Raw genomic sequence first — 21,182 nt, forward strand, 5'->3', positions numbered from 1 at the left:
TATGCTTGAGGTGAAATGAATCTGAGGCAGCGTGGTGTTGGGAGCTGGGATAAATCAGCACAAGCCAACATGGGTCTGAGCTACTTACAGAAATCTTCAAGAATAGGAATACAGCACCACCCTATCACCACAGCCACCACAGATTTACAGCAGGAAATCCAATACTAACATCAGGAGACTTGTCAATTTCTAAGCAAATTTGGAGCAATGGCTCCAAGTGTGTTCACAGTGCATTTACTGTACTGTAGCACTATTAATGTTTTAATTTTAAAAGCATTTTGAATTCTGAAGAATTAGATATTGAATATGATAATAAAACACAATAATAATATATTCAGTTATACGCAGTTACAGTGTATAGTAGTCAAATTAGTAGCATATAGTAGTGTATACAGATGACATGTAAAAATGCCTTTGCAAAAGCATCTGAGAAATATCACATTGACTTTGAGCGAGAGACAGCTGTGGTGTTTGTAATATTTTATTGCAAAAGGGACTTTTCCTAACAACTTGAGGTAGGAAAATACATATAACGCATAGAGAAACAATGAAAAAAATAAAATGAATTGCTCATTATACTGATTGCAGCTTGAAAGAAAGCTGAGAGCTGGAAAAAATATGAACAATTATATCTGTTGATTTAAAATCACTGTATGAAATAAAACTGTTGTATAGTATTGTTTATCAATGTCCATAAAGGGAAATTAATATGACCTGAAAACATCTTTGGGGTCGCGACATCCAGTAAAATGTGATGCATGATAAAGTCGGGAACATAGGTTTTGTTGAAAGAATGAGTGTACTTCCCGACCTGCAGGGAGTTTTAACTAAACCATATTATCTGGAAAAATAACCAAACAAACAAAACCCATCACACTGGCAATTACAATAACAATACAAAAAATATATAGCAGCATCCTTTATAAATCATATTGATATAAAGCATAATCATATAAAAATAAATGCTTAACAATTTGTTCCCCACTCATTACAAAAGTACAAAATATGAAAAGAAACCTCTCCAGAGCACCACTAAAATGTGCCAGACATAATACAATAAAAATGATATTCATCCTTAAGTGCCATTATAATGTTATATCATGGAATTTCTATTATCAGTATTCATACACAGCTATTTGTTAGAAAGGCAAGGCAATGGCACGAAGACAAAACAAGTGTAATACTATTAACAAATATGTACAACAAAATATTCAGAGATATTTACAGTACAGAAAATGTCCCGCTAAAGATGACAAAATGAAACCTCCATGCGAGTGAGACAGACAGTTGCTCATTGTGTATGTGTTACGTTTTTGTTGCTGGGTTTTACGCTGTCATGGAGATGACCTCTAACCCCTGAAGTGTAGCAAAGCCAGAAACATTTCAGTCATTGAATTTGACAACAGGGCTTGATTACCGCCTATTCAACAGCCCAAGTGCGCTTTCTGTTTGGTGAAGCCGCCCCTATGGGTCACTCAAATCACAGCGAACACCCGGAACGCCTTCCCTCCAGGAGGGTTTTGAAGGCTGCAGGGGAGAAAGAAACAAGAGGGAGAGTCAGTCTATGTGCGGCATGAGTCAGATAGAACTTGTCCCAGCCTTTTGCAGAGAGACATGGATGACATACAAACACAAACAGATAGACTTCAGGTCTTACGGAGAAATGTCCACGTCAGTGTGTTGTCTGACACTCTGATGACAGATAGGACACAAACAGATAGAGCTTAAAGCTCCCTGAGAAAACAGATAAACCACCCATTTTTACACAAACACATGGGACTTCATGTGTTAATCCAACAAAGACAGACATGTTGTGAAGTTAAAGGAGACAGATAAATGATGGGCAGATACTAACAGACGTCAAGCATCTCAACATTGTGACAAAGATAAATGTGGTGAAGAGAGACAAGGCAAGAGAGGGAGAGGACAGAACGAGAGAGGGAAAGGCATAGAATAAATAAGACTGTGTGTGTGTGTGTGTGTGTGTGTGTGTGTGTGTGTGTGTGTGTGTGTTTGTCCTCTTCCCCGGTCATGTTACAAACAACAGAACAATCCAATGTTGGTGCAGTTTAATATTTCTAAAAAACTAGAACAGGCTATACAGTATGTGGGTCACTTCAGCTTTACGCAGAGGCTGGCTTGGACCTGTAACCTTAATGCTGTTGTAAAGCAGTGCAACATGGATTCAACACACACTCTCACTTTATTAGAATAAACAGAGTCTTACCTAAGCGATGACAAGCCCCTTTCTTTATCAACAGTTAAATGTTCTCTTTCAGTCACAGAGGACTCATTATGTAGGAAGATGCTGGCAAACATCATCCTGACAGTGAGAAAAATAGGCCCTCTAGTCTTTGCCCCAATAATGTCAGAGTCGTCACTAAAATCTTGACTCATAAGTTTAATACCATCCTGCCAGAAACAATTCACGCAGAACGAAGGGTTATTATATTATTATCATCAGAAAGAGGCATTAAACATTATTATTACGTCTCCTAATTCAAAAAGTCATACCTTCTCAGTCTTCTTGATGCAGAGGGGCTATATGACCTCCTAGAGAGGTAGCTTTTACGCTGTATAAATTTGAATTGGGTATTTAATTGCCTGGCTTAAGCTTCTTAACATTCCAATAGCCACCGTACAAACCAATGATGTCTCTCATTTCCTACACCGCGTTAGTGGGTGGCACCGAACAGGGTTGTCTACCTTCACCCCTCCTCTTCGAAGTAGAAATGGAAAGAAGGCAGGATGACGTAAGCAGAAACATATCTCTATGCCAATAATACAGTGCTCTATTTTTTCCTATTATGTGAAGTTGGTTACATATTTTATATTTTTTATCGTGGTCAGATGCAGAAGATGCCTGTTTTCCACTATGGTTGACTAAGTCTCACTCTACAATTAAACACTCTGTACCTGACAATTTAGAGGTCTTTTTATGTTATAAGCAATGCCTTCTGTTAAAGCGTAACCTAATCATTTGTTCTTAACAAGTTTAAGGTAACAATCTTTTTGAATAATATAAACCTGAACAGAGCTTGTGAGATGTAGAATGATAGTGACAGAATACCTTTTGAGTGAGAGAATAACTTTTATTACAATTTACTAATCTTCCACCTAAACCTAATTAGACAATGTTCAGACTTCCCATGCAAAAAGGGTGCCTCTATTCTGCATCACCTGAGTATCACTTCTATGCATTCTCCAGTTTGGTGAGACAGTAGTAAAGGAGAGTAATTTAAATGCATGTTTACACAAAAAGAACTTATCCAGCTTAAGGTTAGACACCATATTGGTTGGACTAAGCTAAAACTGTCTAAAATCTAACCTTATATTGATCCCTATTTGTCAGGTTCCAGCAGGATCCCTCTTCCTCGACGCATATGCTTCGGCTTTTCTCTGCTCTAAGTTCTTGTTTGTTATTTCCTTTACCTGAGCCACTACATTAAACTTTAGGCCGTTGTCCACTGATTGCCCTTTTTGACTTACAACCAAAAAACAAACTCCTCCCAGAACTACATTAAGATGCGCTCATCTTCTCCACACTAATTGCCAAGCAATTCATTATTTTAAATTAGACACATACTAATCACCCTCCCATGTGCACTGCATGAGAGATGTAACAAACTTCCTGAATCTTGAAAAGATTAGCTCCACCACATGGGAGAGCAGTCATTGATTTCTCGTTCCTCCTCTCTGAGCCACAACAAATTTACCCCTTCACTTTCCAACTAAATTGTCAGACAGGATCCTGACTAGGACCAGTAATCTACCTAAGCAATTTATTCCATAACAGTACACTAGACACCTTAACCTTTTTGTTCTATTTTATTGCAATTTTGTTGGTATAATAACTGTTGTTTCAACCAATATAAGGGTCCACTATCTTCAGTGCTGCAATAGGGGTGATTGGTTTTACTGTAAATGTACAATTATCCATGAAAATCACATTTAGTAATTTGCACACACATACTAGCCACTTAGGTCAGCCTGGTTATTTGAAGATTAGGGCACGCCATACCTCTCTGAGAAAATGCCATTTTGGTATGAAGCAATGTAGTGTTTCCGCTTGTCCACCGGCATCACATCAATGTAACCACCCACATCATTCTTGATTACTCCAGCGTGGACCGCTGCTCGGCATATACTGGACTTCTACAGAGGCATGCAAGAGAAAAAGGTAATGTAATAAATGTTGATTCATTTCAGCCTCTAAAGACATGAAAAACACTGATGACCCTGGTGGTGAGTCAGGTTTGAACACAAAAGAGGGACTTACATCAGAGTATATTCTGGTACCAATTACTCTGGATATGTGAGGATTCTCTTCTAAACAGTGTTTCGGGCAATATAACCTAAAAAAAGCAGAGCAGTTGAACATGGTTAAGGATTTGAACTTACATTACCTAACTTAAGAAAAAGACTGACATGAAGCCAGGTTCATACCTTGGGCAATGTTTTGCAGGCTTTTGGTATGGACAGAGCAGTGCAACTGTGGTTTCACATGTGATGGCTTTGACTGCGAGAAATAATTGCAGTGTCAACAAACACTGTTGCAGCACAGCTTATAATGAGTAATTTAATACAAAATGTGACATGTCAATAATTAGTGTCAGACTAACCTGCTACTCTGGAAACTGTGAATGAATTAGCACTTTGATATTTTCTGTCGAGGAAAAAGCACAATATTCACATGAGACATGTATATTTTGTTATCAAATATCAGAATCAACTCATTGTGATATTGCTTCTAATATATTGTCTCACCCTACAGACTGGACTCCGTTCTTGTTGGATTTGATGAAAAAGTCCTTTCTGCCTTGTCTTGTTACATCCATCCATCCTCCATCATTATCTATGACACCAGCATGTAAACCAGCTCTGCACACACTGGATTGCTGCAAAAAGATCATTTTATTTACAACTTTATTTACTTTGAAGGCGTTGTAAGCAGGTAGCACTTTGATATCTTACTCAAGGACACTTAATTGAGCAATGTAAGAATAAACCCACCCAGCCAAACTACATACTTTGGATTATTCAGCCTGAAGACTTGTATATCAACTTGTGTACTTACCATTTCATAGTATACTGTCCCAACTACTTTTCCAGTAGCATCTATGCACCCAGCTGGGCACTCATATCTGTAAATTAATACAGGAATAATGTGAAAATGTACAGCCCATTTCGTGTTGTTTTTATTATATGTTATCCTAACTGTACCTATTACATGGTGTTCCTTTACACTGATCTCGAAGCTTAGTATCACAGGTCACAAGCTGAGCTGAAAAACATAAAACATAAAAAGGCCTTTCAGTGCTCGTGCAGGAACCAACATGCATGAACTGGCTGCTCTGATGCAGACGACCAGTTTCTAAAAGCCTGAGTTGAGTGAAACCAAGTGAAGACTATTGTTGTGATGCTTCAAGGACCAAAGAGAAGAATTCCTGCAACAAGGTTCAGGGTGGTCAGCAATACTGAAGGAAGTGTCTCAGCTTACAAGCGCAGGCCCCTTGCACTGCAGAGAGGAAGCCATTTAAAAACCACAGTGAGCCCCTCTCACCCCTCAACCCCTCTCAGCCGGCCAAAAGCAAACATACACTCTGGGGATCGTGCTAAAATAGACCTCCCCTCCCTGCTCTAAAGAGTGACTTGCAATATTAAGTACACTTCAGAAACTGTCAGGGTTAATCAGGGAGATGACAGATAAAGGCTACAGAACATCAAGGCAATTTTAGATAAATTGAAAGAAAAACATTTCCGGTCAAGGCCTATGTTTTGCGCTTGTTATCCATTATTGCTTGCTCAACACTAAGCAGGCAGCTATTCACAAATGATCTGGTTTTGACCCAATTTTTTAAAAACAAAGTTCTATACTGCTTGCCACTTGCACCTCCCAACCCAAAACCAGATCCTACACCTCCCATTTTAAGTTGAAACTAGATCCAGAATAAACAGTTAAATGGCAGCTTACACATCTGATGTGTGTTCACCACTTCATTCTTCTGCAGGTCCACCGTGGGGGGCTTGGTGGGGGCTGGGGTGGGGAAACTGGGAGGCTCAGGCTTAGGGGCCCGAGACCGGGGCTTTTGCGGAGTACGGGGGGCCTCCGGCTCGATGAAGTTGTTTTCTTCCGTTTCCTCTTGTGGAGGGTAGGAGCTGTCATCTTCAAGTAAATTCACAAAAACAGGACATAGTAAGCACATTTTTCCTCAGGCTTTCTTACTCTGGCTTTCTCTATTTCCCCCACACTTACCTTTATAGCAGAGGTTGTCCTTGCAACCTCCTCCATAGCTGGGAGGACAGGCAGAGCACGGAGTCCCATGTTTGTAAGGCGCATGGCCCCACCAGTTTCCCCTGTTCAAGTCACATAACAAGCAAGGCTTACTAAACGTAACATGTACTACTTAAGCAAAATGGATGTGTTTGATCATTCTGAACTTCAACTAAACTTTCAAAATCAGCAGCAAATGACACTGTTACATTAAAATGACACAAGAGCTCAATAGCCTGTATATCAGCTATGCAGCTGTGAAAGAACATCACAACAAATGTGCTTACTTTGGTGAATAGTTGCAGACAAGATAGACAGCTTTGGCCCAAATCTGTCCCCACACATTCATGTTGTAACACATGTTGATGGCACAGCCTATCCGGCTGCTGGTGGCCCAAACCAGCTGCAAAAGGATCACAAGACAGACTGTGAAAAACTGAATATTAAGTCTTAAGTCATCCAAAATGGTGTGATCCAGATCTAGCTACCTGCGTATAATGAGTACAAACTGGGCCGGAGCATCTGAAGGGGCAATAGGGGTTACACTCCTGAGGGTAAGGGAAGGAGTAGTCTTTCACTTCATCATACCAGGCCTGCACGTGGAACGTGGGTGGACGATACCTGTGGAGATGAGTAAGCATATCAGTGATGACCATCCAAATAACATTTCTATTACCTTGTGTCTCTGTCTGTGTAGGAGTTGGTATTATGCATCAAGGCTGTTCTCTTCTTACTATAAGTCCTTTTTCAAGAACCCATATGCACACACAATACCCATATAGTAGGTGACCTTTAAGTGTTAGAAGATATTTAACTAATTGTCCTTTTATTCTTGCAATACAAAGCAGCTCTATTCTTTACCTCTGCTTACGGCGCTGTACACTAACATGATTATCGTAAGACTAGAAACCAAGTAATCATTTGTTGAATGCTGAAAAATATAAATAGGAATCCAAAGATAAAAAATGACACTCAGCTATACAACAAACAAGTTACCATCTGTAGCTAGCACCCATTGGTAACCCCAGCAACATAAACACATCTGTTAAGACTGCTATTAATCAAACATTTGTGCTCTCTGACTAAACTGCAGTAAACCAAGGTTTGACACTGATTTGGCACCAGGTGTCCCTAGTTAATCTGATTAGAATCAAACGGACATCTTGACTGTGGAGTGATCTGATTAGATGTGGAACAAGAGTCTCTTATGTAAAGCAGTGCGGTTTTCAGGCGCTCCATGGGGGACTGAGTGAATAAATGAAAAAGCAAATTAACATGTGTGCTATCTGTATTGTGTGTGATTTCACTTGCCATACATCCAGTAGTTTGCAGGTTTGTTGGCTCGTGGTGTTAGGTAAAGCAGAGAGAGAAGTATGCCCGAGGTATGTCTGCACCAATGTAGCAAATTCATGTATACATGTCCTCTGTTTGAACATGTTAGTGTTGGGACTTATTGAAATGCTACTTCAAAATGTGTTGCATTTTACGGTGCTAAATTGGTCTTATGAGGGAAGCAGTACAGCTAGCAGTTGTGCTAAACTAAAGTTCACTAAAATAATAAGATAAAGAGATGATTACAGGGACAGGAAAGAAGAAAAACCCAATTCTGCTGAACAACTTCAGAGGAGAACAACTCACAAATCGGACATGTGAGACCCCAACCAGACACTGTTTTTTAAAAGGGGTTTAATCTTTAAGACAATTCTAACTTCAGTTTTTTTAATGTAAAATCTGAATCTGAAAAATAACTAACTGTCAAATACATGTAATGAAATACAAAGTACAATACTCATGGTGCTAAATGTGGTGGAGTAGATGTATAAAGTATAAGTACAAGTACCTCAAAATTGTACATAGAAAACTTTTACAGTGCAATTTTAAGTACAGTACTTGAGTAAATGTACTTTTTCTTTCCTCCAACTGCATTAAAGAAAAGGCCGCAATCATCCTGTCAGATGCTGAGATCTTAAATGTTTTCAGCAGCTCTGTTTTTACCCTAAACCTTTAATTAAATAAGCCTATGTATGCAGAAACTGTGTGTACTCATTTATTGTTTACCTTCCCCAGTGTGCTCCCAGGTTCTGTCCAATTTGTGGCAGTAAACCTGCAGGGCCGTGCTCCCACAGACAGGTTTCTGCCCACTCCTCTGCCGTACGCTCCAACTCTGTGTCCCAAGCCTGCACAGGAGATGAGATGGAAACCAGCATGAAGTAATTTTCTGGATTATATGTTATAAGAAGTGGAAATAAACCAATCCAGTGCAACACAAAGCCGCTTATATTGCTACTAATGAGCCGTAATATGTAGCAATGTCAGGTCATAGAACAGCTAGTGACTTACTGGAGATATTCACTGCGTTACAGGGTTTGTTCAGCTGTCAATGATGTGATGTGAGGTGGTATTCAAACCCACACGGAATGAGGATTAGTTATCATATGTTATGATAAGTCATAAGGACTAGGAGCTGATATGACTGTGTAAGTGCATTAATCTCTACACTAAATGCAGGACTATGTTGGCGTGTTGCTGCTGCTGTATAAAGATCATTTAGACTTTCTTACTGTTGCTCAGCTGACTTTCCCTAGATGGGTTTTCCCGTAAGATTGGGTGTTATTCAAAAAATGCAAAAGCTGTTTTTCCTTAAGTAATACCTTCCATATGTCTCTAGTGAGATGTCTGGGTGAAAGCTTTTGTTTCACTTTACCTCTCTCTGAATTGCCCTCAGTTAAGTTTGGCTCTGGTTGGATACTAAGGGATCATATTCCCATTCTGGGGTTTTCTGGGAATGCAAAGAGTGTCCTTCCTCTCTGCTGACCTAGATTCTACCATAAAAAAAGTTAGAATAACACCAGCTGTAATTCCTCTGAAGGACACTGTATGTTCCTTTAATTGCACACCTTCACTTTCACCTTCAGCGTGGGATATCTAAAGTAACAGGTTTCTTCGAGAAAGTCAATTAGTTTACGTGTGTGTGTGTGTGTGTGTGTGTGTGTGTGTGTGCGTGCATACATGTGTGTCTGTTTGTGTGTGTGCACATGCATTAATATAACAGCAGAGGTGTCAGAAGTTTTCACATTTCACACGTTGGGCCCTGGAAGTCATAGCTTACGCTCACTGAAATCTCATCCAATAACAGACACTAAAATAACTCCCCCCCCACTTCCACCACCTTCCTCCGCAATCGTCCGTCACCCACTTTCAGTCCCACCAGAAACCACTGCTGCTCTCTGCATTACTCTCGAAACACACACCTACCTAACAACAGGATGTCTGGCAGCGCTGCAAATTAACTCTAAGCAGTTTTCTTCAGCTCTTTCTGGGAAGTCCTAGCGGCTGTTGAGAGGACGTATTTGTTTAAATCAACACCGCAATGTATGGTAATATTGGCTAGCTCTTATGTGATTGCACACGTGTTATGTCAGATTTTGACACAAAGCCTTGTAGAAATGTTACATAACTGGCATATAGAACAAATAAATGGTTGGAGGTGTGGAGTATGTGTTTCATTCATCTCTACACCTGCAAAGAGGGAAAGCGTAGCAGTGTTATAGCAACCTCATCTGTAGTTGCCTGTGGTCTGTCTTGCACAAAAGGGCCAATTGATGACTGACAGAGCTAGGGCTAAAACAGGAATGAGAATTTGTTTACCTGAAACTCTATCTCTGCTCACAAATTACCTCTGTTGGCAGTGAGCTGCAAATAAATGTCAGTATTGTCATATCTGTTTTGTAATGCCTGGTTATCCCCTTTTGCCAGTATAATAGGCTACAAACAGAAACACTGAGGAGATTTTAGCCTGGTCATTCTCAGCAGTGGAAAGGTCCAGAAAGAAGCGGCTCAAACTTGTTTTCCATCAACGTCATTTTCCCCTTCGATTTTTCTTGACAAGTGACCTCCTTGCACGAAAAAATAATCAATGTGTACACTGATAAGCAGACTGAAACACATTGCATTGAGCTGTGGTAACTGCCAAACGATTTGCAAGCCACAGCACATAGGATGTTCTGTACTCGAGCGGGGTCAACATAATGTTTTTGACCATTAATGAATGGTTATGGGTCACAAAACGTTTAGCTGTGGCCACAACTACTGTAGCTTCCAAGCCTAAAATGACCAAAACTCTTCATGGTTTCTATCACAAAGACATGATTTGCGATGCTCTTCAAGCAAGTCCTATATATTAATATATATAAGCAGCAACTTCCAGCTGAGGACCTCGTTCCATCATCCCCAAACTTGCAGAGAAAGTGCTGCAGAGAAAGCAGGCTCAGAAATTGTCGAAGAGACACATATTTTTCAGCTGTTGAATCTGGTACAGAGTGCAGCCGGCTTGTCAAGATGCCGTTGTTTGCACAGTTAGCCCAGCAGGGGAGGGCTCGTTACCAAGACCCCCGCCTCTCACCCACCACCCACCCTGGCCGCACTTCTGCTGGGGCCCGTAAAGAAAAACACCTCCCCTGCTAAAGTCTTTCACCGCTGTGCACACGGCATTGTGTATTTCATTTAACACTTCATTTGCGGCCGGGTTTTTTTTTTTTTCGCTCTCTCTCTTCCTTGGTCATCTGGTTGCATTCCAGAGGGTACTTCCTTTGCAAGTTTGGCTTTCCTGTTCATAATCAATGGTGCATGCAGAGAAATACAAAAAAAAAACCTAGAAGATATGGGTATTGGAGAAAGTGAAGTTGGAGAAAAAAGTAGAGAAGTTAAATAAAAAACCTGTCAGACAATAGAGGAGAAGAGGCGATAAGATGGTATGAGAGCAGCAGGTAGGTAGGAAGAGTGATCAATAGTGAAAAAAAATGTGTGTGTATGTCAAATTGTCTGCCCAAACAACTACTTTAATTTCCCATAGCAATATAAAGTATAGAGTGTTTCATGCAGTGCATTCCAGCTCATATCAACTCACATCAGAGGTCCTGGGGCTGACCATTGTCTGGATTTTGTCAACCAGTGAATACCATTATCTACCATTATCATGTTATAACAGGAACATAGAACAGCATAGCCAATTAGGCTTGACGTGAACAGGAAGCTGTCTCACTTAATGGGCATCATAAGTGAGCCACACAAGTGGTCAGACTGATATTTTGATTTGGTCTAATATTGGGTTTTATATCTTGGATATAATAACAGTATAGTCCAGTATTCTGCAGGTTTCTTTAGGGGAGGGATTGTTGCGGCCTAAAATGTCTGATTTCACAGCAGCTTTTCAAAAAGATTGCGATGCGTGTTGCAATGTTTTTAGGCATAGTTTTGAAAGGAAATAATGGGAAAAAGCAAAAATTGCAAAAATAATTAATCACTAGTAGTTTGGTGACGTGTGGCTCAATGTTTTATTTGGGGGACTGCTATTGTTGGTGAAACTCGTGGGCAACTACAATGATTGTTCAAGCAGAATTTGCGGGGATTGGTTGAATTTGTGTTAATTGTTGCAGTCGCAACAGTGCAACTTCCTGGAGGGTCTGTAATAACAACTGTCACATTTCTATTATCAATAATATACAACCAGTAAATATCAGCTACCAAAATATAACCTCCTCCAGAGCACAGCTGCACTAAAGCAGTCTGGACACTGGCAATAAGTAGCAGAAGAAGAAGGCCTTTTCTGAGCCTTGTTGGCACAGGCAACTCCAGAGTCAGCACAGAATCATCAACAGACCAAAGGGCTGCAGCTGCAGTACAGTAATCACAGCAGTGAAAACGCAGGTATGAGAGAGCTTGCTACAAAGGATGACTTTCGAGTGTCCCTACAGAGGTTTTAGAGAAAGTTGGTGAGTCAGTAATGGAAGACAAACTTTAAGGAACTTCTAAATCTAAAAGACATTTCCATCTGGACAGGACTAATTTTATATATGGCAAACAAGGGTATGTCCTTGGCACACCTTGACTTCTGGAATCAGAAGGTGTTTTCCGGTAGAGAAAGACAAGTAAAGAAGAAAATAGCGTTAAGCCTCAGGTTGAGGGAATCGTCCTCATTAAGCTTTTGTGGGATCATTGGAATTTGCTAATTCGATCTACATATGTTTTGTGTCGTACAAAGTTTTATAACCATGTTTCCTGAAGTATTCGTGAAGGTGCTATTGCGAAGAGTTATGTATGCATTCTTGGCTTTACATCAAGCAGGTTGTGGACTCCCACAAGGGTACGCCTTGTTGCCTCTTGTATTTGTGATATTCGCGGACAGGATACAGCCTGTGCAGGTGAGGCCCAGAAAGTCTCCAGCTTTGTGACATTACGGTGACATCTCTGCTATTTTGGGATAATGTTCCTGGCTTCACTGGAGCGTGACCTTGATTGGAACACTCTTAGCTACAGTAAGTGATTTGGGAGAGTCACCTTTTTTTTTTCATACTATGGTATTCATCTGCTGCTCTTTACTTGTAGAGAAGCTAGTGAACTTTCTTTCCCTTTAAAGGTTTGCTGGACATGACCAGCTAACCAGACCTGGAGGAAAACCCCAAGACAGTGTCCTGTGAACTCTGAGGTAATCTACAGGAGAGGCACTGGAGTCTGACTTTAATTGAATTGACTTAATTTCATGTATTTGGCTATTGTTTTCATCTAAATCAGTTTATGGTAACATTGAAGCTGTCTAAATACTGTCCCACATGCTTATCTACAATATCATGATTAAATATCTTGGGTAAAGTTGAAAAATTCAAGGCAAATGTATTAGTCTAGACCTTAATTATTGTCTTACTGGCAGGGCCACATATTTCGACAATGACTTAAAATGGCTGACGCCTGCAGCACAACTCTGACGCGTCCCGAACAGACGTTTGTCAATACGGCTTTATCTTAAACCACTAACATCACCACCACCTCAGACCTGAGTGCAGCCCAGCAAAGCCAAGTTAAACATCAAGGCAGGTGGGGCCCTTTCTACCATGATGCCATCTGTTTGTCTTGCAGCGCTTCAAATACTGACACTCCTCTGTTTATACCTGTGGGTCAACATTTGAGTGAGAGGCAGAACTGCTGTCGCCCTACTGAAGGTGCATTGAAGCTTTGTGGATCGCTATGGAGTGTGAATGCTTATCCGGGGAATTTTTTGGGCCTCTGTGTCAGATAATGACAGAATGGGAACGGAGCCACAGGGATAAGAGAGAGGTAGGCAAAGAGAGAGAGGGCAAGAAAAGGAAACAGATGAAGGGGGAGGAAAGAGAGGGATTTGAATTGATGTTATCGGCGAGTTTCTGTGATGATTGCCACAGAGGGTCAGCCGGGTTGTGGTTTAATACAATGGCAGACAATAACAGAGCTGATGGGCAAATGGCTATGTATGGGCGCATGGATATCTGCCTGAGTCTGTGTGTGTGTGCATCTGCATGCATGAATGTGTAGAGAGAGCAGGGGAGCATGTCTATGAAGTTTTCCAGTACAGTGAAGCTGTGAGGTTTCTGAAAGGTGACAGCAGTTCAACACAGACAGCAGGAAAATCTGAGAAATATGGAGCCCTTTTCAAAATAAAGCACAGAAAAATCACTGAAAATCCACTTTTACATGTGACCTGATCAGTTTCTTGACTGGAAGACATTGAGATCTACGGAACTGCAATAAAATGTCAGTGCATATCCTTACAAGTCATTGTCTTTTTACTTTGTGCCCTTTCCAAATGTGTCCATCTCTCTTTTCTCATTTCCTCTTGCCTCAGTCTTATTTTCTTTTCAATTATTTTGACACCTCTTCTGCTTTTTTCTGTCTTTCCATGTGCCTCTCATTGGCTCTCCTTTCTGTGTGCAAATCTCCTTTATCACAGCTTGCACCTCTATTTTTTTTTTATTTTTATTCCTTGCTAGCTTTTGCACTCTTCCTCTCACCTCACATCCTCTTGTTGCATGCCTCTCCATATTTCACCCCTGGGTGCCCCTGAAGCTAAAAAAACCAGCCAACTGTAACAGGAGACAGTAGAAAGGAGCTGTGCGCTGCTGGCTCAGCATTTCTCCACTAGAGTGTGCCTCAACCAGAAGCCTGCCAGGCAGAGTGGTGCTTTCACACACGTACATGTACACACACACAAGGGGTCCTCAAGTCCAACCTCTCAATTATACAATTACACAGTCCAGCAATTGCCCCCAGCAGGAACTGTTTATTTGCCTTTACCACAGAATAATACTGCCTTTTGTTCTGTAGCTCTTTAAGTGGAGATGAAAGGATGATAAAACCTCATTACCTCCTGCACACTGTATTGATTTTTAACCTTCCTAAGTGCTGTTGGTGGCAATGCTCTGTGGCGGTCAAGCAGTGCCTACATATGTAGTGTGCTTGGAAAAGTTCCAGATCTGTGGAGCGCAAGGCTTTCAGAAGGTGTGGTGTGTGTGTGTGTGTGTGTGTGTGTGTATGTGTGTGTTCAGTGGGGGGTAGACAGCTGGTAAAACAAGCCCTGGTGCCGTGCTCTGATTCTAATTGCACTGTGAAAAGTGATCTGGCACTGTACACACATGTGATGGCCAAGGGATAAAGTCAAACAAATCTCTTAGCGCAAGTAAAAAAAAAACGCAGTAGTAATGTGATCATTGGCAAGTTGGTGGAATTCTTCTCTTCTGGCAAAACAATCAAAGTCACATGGGTACAGACTTGTGTGTTTGTGTGGAGGTGGGAGGGGTGTGAAGGTGCTTAGATGCTGGCATGCTGCTCGTGCATGAGCCAAGTGGGACAAATGCCAGCTGGTCTGGTGACTGGGTCAGTTGACTAAGCTATATGGTCCGCAAGTGTACAAGACTCTTAGGGAGTTCAGAATGGGGTCAAACCGTTTTAACAAATATAAACTGTGTGAAGTGTAAAGGCACTTCTTCATGGGAATCCTCAGTCCACCTACCATGTACTCCATGTTGGAAGCGGGAGGATAAACCTGGCCTCTGAGCTTGTTGTGAAGGTCCAGGATGAGCTGAGCGTCACTGTCTGTAATGGCCCTCTTCCCCCTCTGCTTGGCCTCCCACCAATCCCCCTTCTCATCCAGATACTTGTCCAGGATCCGCTCCCAGCCTGTGGAGTTTGAAAGCATCACCATGGAGGTTGCGGTCTGGAGCAGTAGGAGCAGGGACACATCCCTCAGCCAGTGCGGAGATACATGCCTCATCCTGGTAAAGTGGAGACCCTCACAAACTCAGGCAAGGCGTTTAGGGGTTGAAATGAGGTCCGGGCCAGTACAGAAAGACACTCTTCTCTGTCTACAATGAGAGCTGGCAGAGGAGCCGAGAGCAGAGAGCAAAACAGGATTATTGGAAGGACTGGAACTGGTGCTCTGTATCAAATTTGCTGAATAACTTGAGTCAATATTGAACTTGGTGAGGACAGTGCACTGGCTCCCAGACACTTCTGTCTGCTGCATGGTAACCTAATGGGGTTCACTGGGGGTAAGCAGGCAGACTGGGGATGACTAGTGAAAGTGTAGATTATTTTACAACTTTTTTCCTAATAAAAAAAAAAGGGAAAGACAGATTGGGAACTGTTCAAAATATACACTGCATTCCAAATCACATAAGCAGTGCGGCTGCAATAAATGTAGTTAAGTGCACAGAATGATGCATAATGTTAACTAATGCATTCACGATTCTGCACGTATACATATACTTTGAGTTGAACTCTTTGGTATGCATGCTACAATGCTGACAGAGGCTGATTAAACGTGCCAATACCTAATGGAAAAATGTGAAGAGTAATGCATGTTGAAATAGAAATGGAGTGTTGTGATTTAATGTCGACTTTTTGGAAATAATTTACCTTTAATGAATTGGAACGCAGCCCTGCCTCCTTGCGCTCCCTGACAGATCTGGCTGTGAGGAAAAACTTGAGCAGCAAGAAGAAGAAGAAGGAAGAAAATCCGCCTTCAGAGTAAAGTTGCAGAGCTCAGGTGGAGCGGTGATGGCTGTCGCTGGCTGCCATATGACATAAATCAAAGACGTGAAGATGCGGCGGCTTCACTCCGATCTCATCAGGTTGGAAAAAAGGAGAGTGGCTCTTTCTTCTTGCGGGATTCTTGCGCCAAAGCCGCTAAAGCATCACTTATCCACATTTTATCCTCAACTTGGCTGCGCTTAGAGAGAGCCGCCCCTGTCCCCGCCTCCCCAAAAAGGTTGGAAACGGCCCCCTCGGTTCATGCCAAGACCTCTGTGCGCGTCCGGGGTCGTGCGTGTATACAGTAGCCTATAATGTAAGCAGGAGCTTTTCTTTCTCCCATGTTATGCTCAGCAAGTTTTTAAAAGTCACAGAAAGTCTCTATTCCACAGCAAAACCAGACAACTCTATGTTAAAATATTCCTGCAGAGACTTTTATTGTTTGCTGTGCTACGTTATGATATTATTGCACATATTGGTTATGGTACTAGATATTTAATATGCCTCTACAGTCTTCCAAAAGACACTCCAGATTTTCGTTTATCTCAAGTATTATAAGACTTTTCCAATGATATTTGCATCTTATATATAATTTAGGTTATTCCTTTGGTAATGGTTCATACTCACAATGGTTGAGGAAGTATTCACATCCTTTACTTAAGTAAAAGTGCTAATACCACACTGAAAAGTAAAAATCCGTGATTGAAAATTGCAACAAAAAAGTAAAAAGTGTGCAAGTATAATCAGGAAAATGTACTTAAAGTATTAAAAGTGACTGTGACACTATTAGGCTATATATTATATAGATTATTACTCATGTATTAATGTAAAAGCAGGATATTATTGTAGCTCATTTTGAACTATTTTGTATTGGACTGATCAGTGTCATTATAGATTGATCTGATTATTTTGTCTGTAGTAAACTAAATAGCACAAGATTTCCCTCTGAGATTTAGTCCAAATAAAGAGTTAAAGTGAATTACAAACACCTCAATTTCCTCTTTAGGACAGTACTTGAGCAAACGTACTTAGTTACATTCCATAGCTGCATCCTCAGAATATAGACTTAAAGGTTGATGGCTGACTGTTGCCCTCTTACCTGGTAACTGGCTTTGGTCAAAAATACATTAATTTAAACCAGATCTGCCTCCTCTGTGGGGCCTGGCAGCAAAAGTGGCCCCATTCTCCCGAGTCTAACTGTTCACAGGTGACTCCTTGGGGGGATTAAAACACAAACCAACTCTCTGTTAATTCCAAACCCTGAACTTGTCGTCACCGTTTCCCCTCGCGCCGCAACACAGTGCAAATTCCATAATGGAAACAGGCAGGTTTTGTCTTTTGTCATCTGGTCATTTTCACTGGTAGCTGTGGCACATGTGGAAACAGTAGCTAATCACCAGGTCTCTGTGTGTTTGCCCCCTGTACAGACTTACTTTCCACAGGGGGAGACACAATCTTCTTGTGTTTTACCTGACAAACATAATAAACCCAACGCTGGCCAAGCTGACCATGTGCTGGCAGTGATTTTCTCTGTCTTTGTCCGTAAATCCCCTTGTTTCCATGACTCCCTAATGTTTTCATGTTTTTTTTATGCCCTTAGCCCTTACCCATCAGATTCAGGGACTGGATGGGCAGTCTTGATGCTTAGTTATGGATGTATTTGAGCTTTGTAAGATTCATACTCTGTGTCAGGTTTCAGATTAAACATGGTCACTGTACGTTAGGGCTTGGATTCCACAATGTAAAAATGCTCCATATATAAGTGATATGCCTTCAAAATCCCATAAAGTAAACAAAAATATAAAAAAACATACTTAAAGTATCAAAAGTTGACATACTCATTCCACAGATCAATGTGTGTGACTGATATTATAGGCAGGTTGTTAATACTAATACTAATACTAAACTGTTAATAATATAATTCATCAATACATAAATAGCCTTTAACTGATGTAGCTGGTTGAGTTAGTTACAGTTAGTTTACAGTGGTTCCCAATTTAGAAGTTGGGGCCCCACTGCTGTTTAACAAGATCAATGTGAGGGGTCCTGAGATGATTAATGGGGTATGGAAGAAGGAAAAGCTAGACTCTGAAACATGGAAATTTCTCTGATGTTTACTTTTAAAAATAAAATATTAGATCATTAGACCAGTTTGGGCTTTAAACTATTATGTTTAAAAAAAAAAAAAAAGTTGTATTTTAGTGACTGTTAAATAGATAAATGAGGGGAAAAAAGTCAAATATGAGCCGCTGACATGTAGTAAAGTGGAAGTATAAAGTAACGTAACTCAAGTAAAGTACTTCAGAATTGTACTTAAGTACAAGTACAAGTTAAGATGATCAGAAGACCATAGATGTGTATAAAACCATCTCTTCCAGGGTACCTCTGCTGTCTAACCTACTTTTGTATATGTACATGTGATACAAGAGCTCTCACATTGGGGACCCACCGCATTCTGAACTTCCATAAACCCAGGGTTTACTGTCTGCTCCCTGGGTCAGTAGCAGGGGCCTCGGCCACAGCTCCAGCAGTGGCCCTCTCTCTGCGGTCAGGCCCGGCAGCCCCCACCCCCTCCCCTCCCTCTTACACCGCAGCTGAAATAGCAACGCTGTTGCTTTGCCCACAACTCCCAAGAGGGAAGCACCGCCAAAAACACTCATTCATCTGCTATAGAATTAATGTTGCTCTACATTCAGATTTGGGTGAGTGTGTGTGTGTGTGTGTGTGTGTGTGTGTGTGTGTGTGTGTGTGTGTGTGTGTGTGTGTGTGTGTGTGTGTGTGTTTGACAGGGAGGAAGAGAGTGCACATGTGTCTCTGTTTGACAGTAAGAGAGTGAGAGGTGAGGCAGCGAAGGAGTGAGAGGGTGCATGTGTGTGTGTGTGTGTTTGTTGTGTTGGTGCCTTCATAACATTTATGTATGAGTGAATACATAAAACATGCAATCATTTTAAACACTCAAAATAAGTTTTATGGGCTTGGTATATGAAATGACTTACATTACATTAAGGTTATGGCTGAGATACACAAAGACTGACTGTAAGAGCATGTCTCTGACCCCGACTATGAAAATGAAATTGTGTGGATGAAGGAAATATTTACCAACTGCTCAGGGATTTTTATGATTTACAATGTGGTAATTTAGGTCAAGCCATCTATAACAGACGAGACATTCTCTGATTAATGTTTAGTACAATGCCTGCCAGTAAATATACACTATTTGCGCCTGCGGTGGAGCAATATAAATGATTTCATGCCTGGGCTTCTTCTGTTAGCAGCTCTATCATCCCTTCTTTTTTATTGCATCTATTGTTTTCTACTGGTTCCTTCTGTGCTGTCTGTCTTAATATTTCACATTCCTCCCTTCTTTCCTATCTGACCTCCTCTCTACATGTGTGTTTCTGTCTGACATGTGCACACACACTTTCCCTCTCTCCTCTCATGCACACATTCACTTTCCATTTCTCTGCTTGTCTTTCTCTCCTTCTCTCTCTCTCTCTCTCTCTCTCTCTCTCTCTCTCTCTCTCGCTCTCTCTTCTTGTTGTTTCTCCCCTTTGCTTTTTCTATCTCACCCACACAGGCATTGTTAAGCCACGGGTCCAGATGCTCCTTTCGGTACCTCCTCCATTCAGCATGTGGTCTTGCGAGAAATCCCATGAACCTAGCAGAATGCGTCAGTCGTGCCAGACCCCGCATCCACACAACAGTAGCCTCTGGACACAACAGAAAACCACACAAACACTCTCGAAGAACGCTTTTTGTTGGCCCATGTTATCTGGCACATTGCTCCCTAATGGTTCTGGTTGAGCTGAATTGAGGTCAGAGCGTTGGAACCGGCGTCGGGGTGAGAATGGGAGTAAAGAGCATCAAGGTCATTTGGCAGACGTTCTACATCATTGCTTTTGTGACATTATCAGCAGTGTTCAGCAGAAGGCTGCCTCAGATATCTACTTCAGGTCAGTTTGACTTGACTGTCTGCCTCTACCCCCTTGTGGTGAAGGGATGCCAATGCATCTTTGAAAACAGCACAATATTGGTAACTTGTAAGCTTCTGTGATTACAAATGAAGGCCTGAAAGCAGTTATTACACCCACCCTTTCACTTTCCATTTCCATGAAAAGCACATTGTGTTTATGTTCAAACCACACAAAGAAGTATTATGATCCTTTATTTGAGTAAAAGTACAAATACCACAATGTAAAAAATACCACATTACAAGTTATACGTTCATAATTGGCCAGTGTGAAACATTTAGCAGGATCTATTGGCAGAAGTGGAATATAATATTCATAGGTATGTTTTCATTAGTGTATAATCTACTGAAAATAATAATTGTTTTCTTTTCATTACCTTAGAATGAGCTGTTTTTATCTACAGAGGCAGTCATTTTGAACTGCCATGTTTCTACAGTAGCCCAGAACGGACATACCAAACTCTAGAAAGTTTTGCAGCCACCGTAGTTTCTCCTACACGATTAGCTGCGCTATATACAAATGAATGCAATCTGTAACCTTCACCACAAGGTGCCACTAATTCCTACATGCTGGTCCTTTATAATATTCGTAAGTGTTAGATTATATTACTGGATTATAATTACTGAGCATTTTACTCTTTTAGTTGGTAAGGTGGAATTACTTTATGTGTTTTTCTTTCAACCCATTGTCTCCCACAAATTGTTTTAGCATGTATAGTTCTGTTTTCCACAGTGTTGTCTGTCACAACTTGAAGAAAACCTCCACAACATCTTCCATATGGTCACCCATATGCTGAAACATGAGGCATAAGTCTTAAATATTATAGTCTTTTATATTAAATACTTAGTGATATACATACATATGTAACATGAACTAACAATATACAGACAGCATTCATTAATCTTTAATTTGTGATCTATGAAATATCAGTAGTTTATCATTGCATAGTGGATAAAAGTCTTTAAAAAAAGCATGTTACATACAGCAGTTAACCACCAGGTGTCAGTGTTTGACTTTCAGACAACGTGCATCTCTTCAAGGATCAGGTTGGAAAAGAAAACAAAAGAAAACCCAAAAAAAAGTTCATGATGTCAAACCAA

General features: G+C 40.9%; 1 protein-coding gene across 1 annotated transcript; it reads right to left on the reverse strand.

Moving 5' to 3' along the window:
* Positions 1–465: 465 nt before the first annotated feature.
* Positions 466–16,280, reverse strand: crispld1a (cysteine-rich secretory protein LCCL domain containing 1a). Its single transcript, XM_051410342.1, has 15 exons — positions 15,998–16,280; positions 15,093–15,456; positions 8,333–8,451; positions 6,763–6,895; positions 6,562–6,677; positions 6,257–6,357; positions 5,975–6,166; positions 5,224–5,284; positions 5,078–5,144; positions 4,768–4,898; positions 4,623–4,666; positions 4,447–4,519; positions 4,280–4,355; positions 4,022–4,155; positions 466–1,527 (listed from the first exon to the last, which is right to left on the reverse strand). Exons 2-15 carry the CDS (start codon positions 15,351–15,353, stop codon positions 1,476–1,478), a joined length of 1,560 nt encoding a protein of 519 aa, XP_051266302.1. The 5' UTR covers positions 15,354–15,456; positions 15,998–16,280; the 3' UTR covers positions 466–1,475.
* Between the last annotated feature and the right edge of the window lie 4,902 nt (positions 16,281–21,182).

Source organism: Dicentrarchus labrax, unplaced genomic scaffold (assembly GCF_905237075.1).
Source record: "Dicentrarchus labrax unplaced genomic scaffold, dlabrax2021, whole genome shotgun sequence".
Classification (NCBI taxonomy): domain Eukaryota; kingdom Metazoa; phylum Chordata; class Actinopteri; family Moronidae; genus Dicentrarchus; species Dicentrarchus labrax.

Coding starts and splice junctions, on each gene's coding strand:
- crispld1a (XM_051410342.1), bottom strand. CDS start 15,353: ATGAGGCATGTATCTCCGCACTGGCTGAGGGATGTGTCCCTGCTCCTA. Junction 6,896..8,332: donor CTGGGAGCACACTGGGGAAG/GTAAACAATAAA, acceptor TCATCTCCACAG/GTATCGTCCACCCACGTTCC. Junction 1,528..4,021: donor AATGGCATTTTCTCAGAGAG/GTATGGCGTGCC, acceptor TCTCCCCTGCAG/CCTTCAAAACCCTCCTGGAG.